Source organism: Chelonia mydas, chromosome 6 (genome assembly GCF_015237465.2).
Source record: "Chelonia mydas isolate rCheMyd1 chromosome 6, rCheMyd1.pri.v2, whole genome shotgun sequence".
Lineage (NCBI taxonomy): Eukaryota > Metazoa > Chordata > Testudines > Cheloniidae > Chelonia > Chelonia mydas.
The window spans coordinates 34131697-34145598 of NC_051246.2; the positions used below are offsets into that span (position 1 = coordinate 34131697).

The following is a 13902-nucleotide window of genomic DNA, read 5'->3' on the forward strand; positions in this document are numbered from 1 at the left end:
TTGAATGGGACTCTTTTTTATTTGACTGTTTCTGATCAGACCCTGCCTGTATTTTATCATTTTCCATCCTCTGGTCCTCACTAGGGCACAGAGATTCTCTATTAATAGATCCTCCCCTAAGGGATGTTCGAATCATATGCTCCTCCGCACCTCTCGGCTTAACCCCAGTCCTTAGTTTAAAAACTGCTCTACGACCTTTTTAATGTTAAGTTCCAGCAATCTGGTTCCATTTTGGTTTAGGTGGAGCCCATCCTTCCTGTATAGGCTCCCCCTTTCCCAAAAGTTTCCCCAGTTCCTAATAAATCTAAACCCCTCCTCCCTACACCATCGTCTCATCCCTGCATTGAGACCTTGCAGTTTTGCCTGTCTGTCTGGCCCTGCGCGTGGAACTGGGAGCATCTCAGAGAATGCTACCAGGGAGGTCCTGGACTTCAATCTCTTACCTAGCAGGGGTAGAAATGGGTTCTAGTAGTGATCCAGGGAATTACAGACCAGTAAACCTACGTCTGTTCCTAGTAAATAGGTCAAGACAGTAATTACAGTTTAATAATGTGTGGAAGATTGTGGTTTGATAGGGTCCAACAAGCATGGTGGTTTCTCAAGGAGAATTATGCCTTTTATAATTGAATATCACTATAGTAATGGATAAAGAAGAACTGGCTGACAATTTATTTAGGCTTTCAAAAGACCTATGACAAGTTTCTTTTTTGAGAGACTACTAAAGAAACTAAGTAGTCATGGGGTGAGAGGCAAAGTATTGTCAATTAAAATCAGGCTAGGAGACAGAAAGCAAAGAGTAGGAATAAATGGTTAATTTTCCATAATGGCAAAATGTTATGGTTGCCTTATCTGCTGTCAAAAAAGCAAACCAAATTTAAGGATGCATAAGAAATGGGATGGAAAATAATATGAAAAATATTATGTTACTATATAGATCAATAATTTGCCTTTGCCTGGAATACCATATGCAGTACTGGTCAATTTATCTCAGAAAGGATTTTGCAAAATTGTGGGGGACTCAGAGAAGGGTAATGATGATGATTAGGGGCCTGGAAAAACTCTTTTGAAGAGAGATTGAAAAGTCTGGGATTGTATACTTTAGAAAGAAAATAAGTAAGTGGGAACAAGGTAAAAGTATGCACAATGATGAATGGTATGGAGAAAGTAAATTAAGAGTTTCTGTTCCCCGTCTCATAAAAGAAAAACAAGGGGGACAGCCAAAGAAATTGAAAGGCCGCAAATTCAAAACTGATAAAAGGAAATACTGTTTCACACTATGCATAATTAGATTTTGAAACTTTTTGCCACAGGTTGTAATGGAGGCCAAGAGCTCAGCAAGTTTCAAAGTGAGACTGGACAGTCATATGTAGGGCCCTACCAAATTCATGGCCATGAAAAGAGTCACAGACTGTGAAATCTGGTCTCCCCCTGTGAAATCTTGTCTTTTATGTGATTTTACCCTATACTATACAAATTTAAAAGGGGAAGAACAGCATTTCTCAAATTGGGTGTGTTGACCCAAAAAAGGAAGTTGCAGGGGGGGTTGCAGTATTGCCACCTTTATTTCTGCGCTGCCTTCGGAGTGGGATGGCCGGAGAGCAGTGGCTGCCCAGCTCTGAAGGCAGCACCCCGCCAACAGCAGCGCAGAAGTAAGGATGGCAATACCATACCATGCCGCCCTTACTTCTGCACAGCTGCTTGCAGAACACAAAGTAAAATTACATTATTTTGGGCAGCCAGAGAGTGGCAGCTGCTTACTGAGGGCTCAGCTCTGTGGGCAACAGTGCAAAAGTAAGGGTGGCAATACCATACCATGCTATCCTTCTCTGCTGCTGCTGGTGGTGGCTCTGCCTTCAGAGCTGGGCTCCCAGCCAGCAGCCGCCGCTCTCCAGCTGCCCAGTTCTGAAGGCAGTGCTGCCACCAGCAGCAGCGCAGAAGTAAGGGTAACAGTACCGCAACCCCCTACAATAACCTTGCAACCCCTCCATAACTCTTTTTTGGGTCAGGACCCCTACAGTTACAACATCATGACATTTCAGATTTAAATAGCTGAAATTGTGAAATTCACAGTTTTTAAAAACATCTTATGACCGTGAAATTGACCAAAATGGACTGTGAATTTGGTAGGGCCCTAGTCATATGGGTAATAAGAATATCCAGTTATAATACTAAAAAAAGGTTTGAAAGTAATATAAAACCTCATGCTTAGGGGTTAAGCTAATCTTCATTAGCTGTTAGGACAAGACATTAGTTGGGGGCAGATTATCCCATATCTGCCTTCAACAGGATTTATTGCATGTTCCTCTAAAGCATCTAGGCCACTTCTGGAGACAGGTACAGGACTAGATGGACCATGGTATCATTTGTTGGCTGTCGTCATGGGTATCATCATTTGATGATTCTTTAGTGGCCTATGTGAAATGAGTTGGTGACCAATTTCAGAGACAGGAAATGGGTCTAGATGGACCATCTCATAATTTGATGGTTGTCATGCTGGCACAACTGTTGTGGCTGTCATCATTTGATGGCTTTTTGGTGGTCAGTGTGGAATGAGCTAGTGGTTTCAGTCCATTACTAGTGTACAGGTGTCCATAGCCAAACTCTTCTAACACAATTGGCACCTTTGACAGTTTCAACAGCGAGAGAGACCCGGGGTTACATAGGCATGGTGATGAAACTTTCTTCTCACTTGGTCCCTGCAAATCAGAGTCGGAGATAGTTTCATGAAGCTTGCATGGCACACCTATTCTGTGGATAAAGAATACTCATAATAAACAGAGGACTTCATAGAACTGTCAATTCAATATCTTTCTATTATTATTTAATATTTATATTGCAGGAGTGTTCAAAAGCCTCAGACAGAATTTGGGCTGAATTGTAGTTGGCACTGTTCAAAAAATACATGGAGACATGGTCCCAGCCTTAAAGATTTTACAATCTAAAGTTTATGGAGAAAAGATTATTCTGAACAATGTTTATACTTGCAATCTGAAAACAGCTTACGAAATATTTATGGTAGTGATGCTTAGTTCTAATTTTTCCAGTATTGTCTCCATTACTTATTCTTGAAAATGACTTGCAGTTTAATTTTACAAGTGCACTTTTGTTCATTTGTTCTTTTCAAAGATTTTCAGTCTTGATCTTGGAGGTATATCTGCTATTGTACTGAATGGTTATGATGCTGTAAAAGAATGCCTGGTTCATCAAAGTGAAGTTTTTGCAGACAGACCATCTCTTCCTTTGTTCAAGAAGCTGACAAATATGGGAGGTATGTGCTGCTGTCATGAAAGGGAAGATATTTTCTTATTACATTGGATACTTACTTTAGATTACTTTCCCAATCTTTTCATCTCCTATTCCAGAATATTTGACACTTTTCTAAAGATAGTGTCTGGGAAAGAGTCCCATACTTGGGCTGTGCGCCTGAGTAAGGAAAGTAGAATTCTTTAAGCTCTAAAGTTAATGTTCCTATGGTCTGTGGTAGCAGGTTGCAGCATGAGTTCCCTCCCTCCTCACTGGTGATCACACACAACCCAGGGCACTGTTGACTTTGGAACTTTTCAGTCACTTTTTTGACAATGGTCAGGGAAAGAAGTCTATGCAGAAGCTACACTTCTTCATCTGCCACTTCAAGTCTTCCAATTGCTCAGTGTTGATCTTGTTTGAATATCTTTTGCTATTGTGTTCATTCCTGCCTCCTGTGCAGGTCTAGCCCTTTTTGTGTGTTAATTTGTTTTCTATGAGTTTTTCATCAATGTGGATCCGGGATGATCAATAGGAAGGTGGTCTCACGCTGCCATAACCAAAAAAAAAAAAATTATTAGACCTCACAGTCCAGGAGAATGAATTATTCTACATTTTACAAGAAATAGCATTTCACTGAATTGAGTTGGAATGCTGATTGCCAGTGTCTTGGACTCAGGAATATTTTCCCTCAGGCTTTAATTACTCAAGTCCAGCTAGCTCTCTTAACGTAGATTGCTTCTCTCTTCCCCGTTTTCTCTTCTATACTACTTTCTGGTCACTGGACTGGGTAATTTTGCCATTCCTCCCTTCCCCCATTCCCAGTGAACTGGGGGCAAACATTAACTAACATATTTAAGTAGTAAGAAGAGTAACTAAACCAGATTTTGTGTGCACACATCATATACATGCATTCTTGCAAAATAAAGACTAAAATTCTTAGAATGCAGAGCTTTGCTTCTCTTTGGATGAGTGGGCTTTTGTTCCATCTCAACTGTGAAGAAGGCAGTATGATGCCAATGAATTTTACTTTTCATTTGAGATATAGTTGGCCCTTGCATTAAAATCTTCATGGCTGTAGACTATTTTGACTCTCATTCAGAGCTCTGTTGCTATCCTTCCCAACTCAAGTAGAATCAAAAAACCTTCTCATGCTTTGTCATTCAAAATATAATTTTGTTATAAGTTTGCTCATTAATTTTTCCTGTGCCTATGCCAAACCTAGACGCATTAAAGAAATGAACTGATCTTTTTGAGAAAGACAAAGGCAGAATTTTGAAACTCTTAATTCACCTTTTAAATTCATGTAGAATCAATTTTCCAATATAATAATTGAGGTAAAGACAAATAGGGTCTTTTAAACCTTTAGGCTCCTTGAGTTGTCCACAATTGAAGTGTTTTGACTGTGGACCCTCTCTGTGTAATGGTGAAGAAGTAATAGTCTAGATTAATTTTTGGATGTAGGATCTGGACTCTGGGATCCAGCAACAGAAAATCCACCAGAAGCAGTGATGTAGTGGTGCAAACCACCCTTGAATCTCACTCCACCCCGAGGTTATGAGTGTCAAGTTGGCAAAACTGGCCCAGACTAGCCAGGAGATGTGCTGATTTAGCAGCTCTCCTGGGGCAGCCTTCACTGGTGGGAATCCTATGAAGCTCAGCTGGAATTTAAAGTTGTTCTTCCCTGAGGGAATTCTCACAAGGTAAATACCTCTTTGTGGCAACTGGCCTTGTAAGCATGGCTGTGTACATATTTTGCAACTGACAGAGATAAAACAGGAGAAAAGGGAGCAGTTGTCAAATATGAGGCATCATACAGACTTCACCACCTTTAGTTCCAAGTGCAAACCATGACTTGGTTTTGCTAATATAAACACAGAGGTCACATATAATATATTAAAATTATTTATTAAAAACCCACACAATTTCTCCTTCGGGAGAGGAAGAGAGAAAGAAGGAACTACATGGAACAAATACTAGTCAGGTTGCTCAGAGCACTTCAGTGATTACTGTGTTGATGAGGGACATCAAATAATCTGTATAGAATAGAATCCACAACAGTATGGGGTTTTTTTTTCCCAAGTATTGCACAGCTAAATCGTGGACATGGACATAAACATGAGCATCTGAAAAATGGAAGCCTATACAGAAGTTAGAATTCACTTAACTAAACTATAGAAATCACTACAGACTACCACTATAGTACTGGTTTCAGAGTAGCAGCCGTGTTAGTCTGTATCCATAAAAAGAAAAGGAGTTCTTGTGGCACCTTAGAGACTAACAAATTTATTAGAACTAAGCTTTCGTGAGCTTTTCCACTGTATGCATCCGATGAAGTGAGCTGTAGCTCACGAAAGCTTATGCTCTAATAAATTTGTTAGTCTCTAAGGTGTCACAAGTACTCCTTTTCTTTTCACTATAGTACTGTGGCTTCAACATTTTGTCATATGAGTTCACTTTCGTTTTTTTTTATGTTATTCATTGTCAGTCTAAAATTCAGTTTAAAAACAACATTAGTACATTTTTTTAAATGTCTAACCCAGAGGTGCCCAAACATTTCCTGTTGCACACACACCCCTTACCAGTAATGGAATCTATCCGCATCCTCCCTCCATTACTGCACAGTTGGCTCAGCAGAAGAGCTTGGGCTAATGGCGGAGCTGGGGCCAGAACTGGGAATGGGAGAGAAGCTGGGGCTAGAGGCTGAGCTGGCCTAGGGAGGGAGAGGGAATAAGGGCAGAACTGGGGATGGGGCAGAGTGGAACTGTGGCTGGAACTGGAGATTAGCTGGAGGTTGAGTGGAACTGGGGCTGGAGCAGAGCTGCAGCTGGGGCCAGAGCAGGGGACAAAGTGGTGCTGTGGCTGTGGGCAGAGTGGGGCTGGGTGGTGCTTCCTCCGTACTCCCTGTGGGGCTGAGCTGGGCCCTGCCATGCGCCCTCCCCACCCTCGAATGTTCCTCCATGTCCCCCTCGGGGGGTATGCCCCACAGTTTGGGGACCACTGGTTTAACCTATTGAACTGCCTAGAAGTATAATAAAATGTAGTTGTCACATAATAACCTTACCATTAAAGCAATATTTCTTGTCCTATCAACTGACTACCTCCTAGATACCCAAGAGAAAAGATGGGCTTTGTAGTGAACACAAAGGGTTAACAATACACACTGGTGGACCAAGCAGTACAAGTAAGGTCTCTTCTTGGAGAATGCCCTGCCATCAGTTTCTCATTTAAACTGAGGGATCTCTGACTTGCGTGTCTTCTCTGATAGCTAGTATAGCAGTATCACACACAGAGAGAAGCAGTCTCACAAGTAATTGGGTTTCAAACCATGCAGGATTCTAAAAACTAACAGTTTGAACTAAACCTGAAAATGTATTATTAGGTGTGCAGATTATTGGGTACTGGTATAACACGTACTCTGAGATAAGCAGTGTGGAACACAAAACTCCGTATCAGAAGAAATCAGTTGGTGAAAAAAGGAGGGGAGGAAATCACTGTCAATCATTGTGTCCATAAGAAATAATTCTTCTTCAAGTGCTGTCCCTGTGGGTGCTCCACTTAAGATGTTGATGCGTCCCATCACCGTTGATTGGAGATTTTCGGTAGCAGTGTCTGTCAGGGCCGCGCATGCGCAGTATTTGTCTCATGGTGCTGTTGACGCCTTGACTAGCACGCATGACCTGATTGCCCTTCAGTTCCTTCTCAACCATCCTCTGCCTGAGACAGAGTCCCATAGCGATGTCGAAAGACAACCTAAAGAAAATAATTAGAATTAGTTAGCAGTTATTAGTGTTAGTTTGGTTTAGTAAGTTACCAGTCTATATATTTCTCATCCCCTTTTCTGTTTCCCTTAAAAAAAATCTTTAGTTATTCCATTTAAAAATAACATCAAAAAGGGACATTAAAATATGCCTGGCTCACCAGGTTTCAAAAGATGTTCCTTGTGTAAGGACGCAATGCCGATTTCTGATGGCCATTCACTCTATGTCCATTGCTTATGTGAGTCACACATACCACAAAAGTGCGCTCACTGAAGCAACCTTAAAGCCAGAACCAGAAGGGACAGAGATCTCCAACTTAAACTCATTCTCATGGAGAAATCCCTTCAATCAGCTTCTGAATCTGGACAGCAGAACTCCCCAACCAGGGACTCTCCGGGCAAGTCATCAAGTACTCACTCCTCCAAGAAAGCAAGGAGAAGAGACACATCACCTCAGCAGAGAGAGCCGTTGAAAAGAAAACAGTCTCCTGCAAGGTCGCTATCCTCAGTGCCAGCTACGCCAAGAGTGAGCACCTTTGATGCACCAGGATCCTCCGGCACCACCTGCACTGGGACCTCTACTAGCAAGGTTAAGGAGTCGAGAGGCAAACAAAAGCCAAACTCCTTCTCCACGGTACCAACAACACAGTGAAGGCGATGGTACCACAGCCTTTAATGCCAATACCCCCACCTCTGGTGTCTGCAACAGTATTGGCACCAGTGGTAACCCGTAAACAATCGGTTCTGACCATAGCACCTTCAAAAACGTCAGCACCAAAGGGTACAGCACTGAAGTCCATGGCACCTGTCATAAATATAAAGAGAAGGGTAACCACCTTTCTGTATACAGTGCTATAAAATCCCTCCTGGCCAGAAGCAAAATTGTTTCACCTGTAAAGGGTTAAGAAGCTAAGGTAACCTCCCTGGCACCTGACCCAAAATGACCAATGAACAAATCTGGAAGGTGGGGGAGGGGAGTTTTTTGTCTGTCTGTGTGATACCTTTGCTGGGAACAGAATAAGGATGCAAGCCTTCCAACTCTTGTAAAGTTAGTAAGTAATCTAGCTAGAAAATGTGTTAGGTTTTCTTTGTTTTTTGGCTTGTAAATTTGCTGTGCTGGAGGAAATGTGTACTCCTGTTTTTGTGTCTTTTTGTAACTTAAGGTTTTGCCTAGAGGGATTCTCTATGTTTTGAATCTGACTGCCTGTAAGATTATCTTCCATTCTGATCTTACAGAGTTGTTCTCATATCTTTTTTTTGTTCTTCTAATAACGTTCTGATGTTTAAGAATCTGATTGGGTTTTTTGGGTCTTAAAAATCCAAGGGACTTGTGCTCATCTTGTTTATTCTCAAGCCTCCTCAAGAAAGGGGTGTAAGGGCTTGGGGGGATATTTTGGGGAAATAGGAACTCCAAGTGGTCCTTTCCCTGTTCTTTGTCTAAAACACTTGGTGGTGGTAGCATTTTACTTAATCCAAGGGCAAAGACTTTGTGCCTTGGGGAAGTTTTTAACCTAAGCTGGTAGAAATAAGCTTAGGGGGTCTTTCATGCAGGGCACCACATCTGTACCCTAGAGTTCAGAGTGGGGAAGGAACCCTGACAGCACCGCACCAGTTTATGCATCAGGAGGACATGGCGGTATCTTCCACCCCATGCTCACCACTATATGGTACCAAGGGGTCACTGGTACTGACGACACCGGAGCAACCTGACTCCCCCATCGTGCCACCATTCTCCAGCAATGAGGAGGATGATCTAGACGAGGGCACCTTTTCATTGTGCCACTCCTTACCGACCGGTACCAGGCCAATGTTGGGACATATCAGATCTAGAGACCACCGAGACCGAAACATTCAGCCGTGGTTCAGACACCCATGGGTGTGCCCACCTATGTTATTCCCGATGCAATGGCTGTAATGGGACCCAGGGGCAGCCTACGTGAATCAGTACAACAGACCTCAAAAGAGACACACGTGTTCCTTTACAACCTCAGTACAGGAGTCATCAGTGGCCCCTGAGGAAATGGAGGACGACAAAGGAGTGGACACAGAACAAGGCATGTCACCTGCCCATTACTCATCATCATCGCTGGATGAGGCTGTCATGCCACCACTTCCTACAGCTGCAGATGACTTTAAATAATTCCAAGAATTGTTCCGGCATGAAGCACAAAGCCAAAACATCCCATTTGAGGAAGTGACCAACACCCAGCATCAACTTTGAAAGATCCTCCAAACATCATCTACGTCCAAAATAGCACTGCCAATTAGTGATGCTATAATGGAGCCAGCAGAAACAGTATGACAAACACCAGTCACCATTCCCCCTGATATGTAAAAGAGCTGATAGGAAGTAGTATGTCCCTAGCTAAAGGAATGGACTTCCTCTTTTCACACCCTCAATCTAATTCATTAGTGGTAGATGTGGTCAGTCAAAGAGGAAAACAACCCCAGTACAGGTCCACTCCATAAGACAAAGACTGGAAGAGACTAGATCGAGTCAGTCACAAAGTATACTAATCTGAGACTCTACAATTTCACACAGCTAATTATGCTGCACTCCTCACGAAATAGGACTACATAAATTACGCAAAACTCAGAGATGTCCTTAACGACATCCCCAAGGAGAGGAAGGAACAAATTTAAGGCAATCCTTAATGAGGGACAGATTATGGCAAGAACAGCACTACAGGCATCCCTTGACATGGTGGACATGACTGTACGAACAGTGGCCACAGCGATAGTCATGCACAGAGCATCATGGCTACACTTGTCCAGAATCCAAAGGACTTACAGACAAAGGTAGAAGATCTCCTCTTCAACACAGACAAGTTGTTCTTGGCCAAAACAGGCAAGGTCCTTCACTCCATGAAGGACTCCTGGACAGCTCTCTGCATCTTAGGCATATACACACCTTCGAACAGGCATAGGAGTTATCAACCATACCAGCATGGCCAAGAGTACTTTCCAAAGACAATGACCTTGTGACTCCCAGAGACAGAGACAACACCCACAGAGACGCTGAACCCCACGGTCTCAGCCTACTGACCCAGACTCCATCGGGCAAGACACAATTTTGAAACACTGATCAAGGGTTTGAACTACCTCTCCCACCAACCAGTGCCATCTACGCATACCCAGATCTTTGGTCACCAACTGCGCCCATTCTATTCACACTTGGGCATCCATTACTACGAATCAATGGGTCTTGGAAATAATACAATTGGGTTACGCTATCCCCCTCAGGGATGCCATTCCAACAGGATCCACCATCCATAGTGATCACAACAGATGTTTGGCAGATCGTCTGTATCACACACTTGAATCAGCATACAATCCAAGGGAAGTGGTCTCCCTCAGAGACACACTTACACATCAACCTGCTCGAACTGCACGTGGTTCACAACGTGTGTGATCACTTCCTCCCAATGATAAAAAACAAAATAGTAAGAGTAATGACAGACAACATTGCATGTATGTTCTACATAAATCAAGAGGGAGGAGCCTGTTCTCATTCCTTATGCACAGAGACCATAAAATTATGGAACTGATGCATAAATCACAAAGTCACCATTACCACTTCATGCCTCCCGGGCTGCCAGAACACAAAGGCAGACACAGTAAGCAGATATTTTTCCCAAGACCACGAATGGGAACCAAATGACAGTATCATACAACACATATTCCAAATGTGGGGGTTCTGCGTCGACCTATTTGCGACTGCATGAAACAACAAATGTCCTCAGATTTGCTCATGAGTAGGCCTGGGACCACGATCCTTAGGGGAACGTCTTTCTCATCAGATGGGATGCTCCTCTCCTGTATGTATTCCCACCGATACCACTAAAATTCAGAATAATACACAAGATACGGATCGACAAGCCAAAGTCTGACATGGCCCAGGCAGACCTGGTACCCATACCTGAGGTACATGGCAATGTGTTTGCCACACAGTCTCCCTCTGCAACGGGATCTTGTCTCGCAAGATGAAGGTCAAGTCCTCCATCCGAGCCTGGAGAAACTTCACAAGGATGTGGCTCCTCCATGATGAATTAACCTGTTCGGAACAAGTAAAACAGGTGTTAGTAAACAGCAGAAAATCAACCACACGTACCACTTACGTCCAAAAATGGAAGAGATTCTCCTTATGTTGCCAGAACAAGCACGTATCTGCACTTAAGGCACCACTCCCATTAGGCTTGGAATACATACTAGAACCAAAGAACTCAGGGCTTTCCACAGGCTTGGCTAGAGTACGCCTACCAGCAATTACCGCCTTTCACCATAAGGTTGATGGCATATCGGTATTTGCACACCTGATGACAAAACGTTTTCTCAAAAGGTATATAAAATGTATGCCCAGAAATAGGCGAACCCATGAGACTTAAACTTGGTGCTCAAAAGCCTTACCCAGAGACCCTTTTGAGCTACTAGCCACCCGCTCCCTTCTCCACTTATCAATGAAGGTGGTGTTCCTGGTCACAATTACATCCGCAAAAACAAAATAGAGGCTCTTATGGCTTATCCCCCATACACCATATTCTTCCAGAACAGTCACATTGAGACCACATCCTAAATTTATATCCCAAATATCATCCTCTTTCCACTTCAATCAACCGATTCACTACCTACGTTTTATCCCTAACCTCATGTGAATACACAAGAGACTGTCCTACATATGTTGGGTATCTGACACACGTTAGCATTTTACTTGGACAGAACAAAGCCCTTCCGAAAATCCCCAAGGCTTTTTGTTTCAAAGACAGAGTGTTCCAAAGGCTCTGCAGTATCCACTCAGAGAGACTATCAAAATGGATTTCCAACTGCATCCAGATGTGTTACGACCAACTCAAAATAGAACCCGCATCAGGGCTTATTCAACAAGATCACTATCTACCCACGCTCCTCCCCTCTGCTTCAGAGTTTGCAGTAAGGACTCTACAGTAGAGTGTGTTGGGTTGTGCACATGCTAGTCAAGCTGCCAATGGCACTGCAAGACAGCTACTGCTCATGCGTGGCCCTGATGGACACTGCTATCGAAAATCTTCTATTGAGGGTGCCAGGACGCACTGACACCTGAAGTGGAGCCACCCACAGGGGGACACATCTTGAAGAACCTCAGTTACTGCACAAGCTGAGTAACCGTCTCTTCTAAATATTCTCCCATAGCTAAAAGTGTGTCAGTATATAAAAAATAAGAGCATAACCCCAACCCCATTCTGTATTACATAGTGTCATAAATATAAAGGGAAGGGTAACAACCTTCCTGTATACAGTACTATAAAATCCCTCCTGGCCAGAGACACAATATCCTTTTACCTGTAAAGGGTTAAGAAGCTCAGGCTGGCACCTGACCAAAAGGACCAATAAGGGGACAAGATACTTTCAAATCTAGGCGGGGGGGGGAAAGGCTTTTGTCTGTCTATTCTGTGTGCTTGCCGGAGAGAGATCAAGAAAGCAAGCAATCCAACTCTATTAGAATTAGTAAGTACTAGCAAGGAAATGTGTTAGTTTACTTTTGTTTTGGCTTGTGATTTTCTCTGTGCTGAGAGGAAGGTGTAATCCTGGTTTTCTTTTTGTAACTTTAAAGTTTTTGCCCAAAGGGAAATCCTCTGTGTTTTAAATCTGATTGCCCTGTGAGATCAGCTTCCCTTCTAATTTTACAGAGGTGCTTCTTTTACCTTTTTTCTTTCTAATAAAGTTCTGTTTCTTTTAAGAGCCTGACTGATTTCTCTATGGTCCTAAGACCCAGGGGTTTGGATCTGTGATCACTTTGTAACCAATTGGTTAGGATATTATTCTCAAGCCTCCCCAGGAAAGGGGGTGTAAAGGCTTGGGGGGAATATTTTGGGGGAATAGGAACTCCAAGTGGTCCTTTCCCTGATTCTTTGTTAAATCACTTGGTGGTGGCAGCGTACCCTCCAAGGGCAAAGAGTTTGTGCCTTGGGGAAGTTTTACCCTAAGCTGGTAGAAATAAGCTTAGGGCGTCTTTCATGCGGGTCCCCACATCTGTACCCTATAGTTCAGAGTGGGGAGAGAACCCTGACACATAGGAAGGCCTTTATATTAGATAAAACATGAATTGCTATAGTATAGTTAAGAAGCCAAGTGCCTGACACTCTGAGATTATAGGTGAGGGTGGGAAAATAAAGGTGCTACCTATCTGTATCCAGAGCCATCCTTTATTCATTGGCATATACACTGTGCAACTTATCACTGGGAGACTGAAACAATTAACCTTTTTCTTGTTTTGCTGGTGTGTGTGTGTTTTTGTTTTTGTCTTAGAGACAAAGTTTCTATTATCCCATCTTTTCACAGAGATGTACATAACTCTCATTAGGATTTGAGGTAATTACTAATAAATACACATCATGTTCTGGAGTGCAGTCCAGACCAATGAGGGGTTATCACTGCCTGCCCTGCAACATTGGGTGTTTTGCAATATTTGTTGTTGTAGCTCACTACCAACCTACCATCATGCAGGTCACACCCTGAGTGTCTGTGTGCTATACACCCGTGGTTTAGCAGCTCTGACCATCATAGCCTGTGTATAGCCCCACTGTGGTTTTTACCAGTCTCGGTTACTACTTGCAGAGTGACCCCAACACACTTCCAGTCCTGAAACTTCCCAAAATCATGTGCACTATAATGTTCAGCTCTCTCCTAGTTAAAAGAAATAATATAGTTAATTTGCTTCTTTAAGGAGACAAAACACACCAGTTTCCTACATTAACTGGAGTTGACATTCACTTTAGTACAAACATGGCACTGTTAGTTTAGATTAATAATTTTTAATAGATTTTAAGTGAGTTCAAGAATAAGAGATAAAGTTAGATATGGCCACAAGGAAATAAAAGTTTAAACACACATCTAAAACTTATTGTAGCAAGTTTTGGTTGAAG

At 42.7% G+C, this 13902-nt stretch overlaps 1 protein-coding gene across 2 annotated transcripts in view; it reads left to right on the forward strand.

The window, feature by feature from the left end:
• LOC102946167 (vitamin D 25-hydroxylase) overlaps window positions 1–13902 on the forward strand; it is a 38237-nt gene that overhangs the window by 15557 nt on the left and 8778 nt on the right. Inside the window, exon 2 of one of the 2 annotated variants that reach the window (XM_007057131.4) lies at window positions 3127–3268. The exons of the other annotated variant lie outside the window; for it this stretch is intronic. Within the exon in view, the coding sequence (XP_007057193.2) occupies window positions 3127–3268 (142 nt within the window). The remainder of the gene's footprint in view (window positions 1–3126; window positions 3269–13902) is intronic. 2 annotated transcript variants of the gene reach the window in all.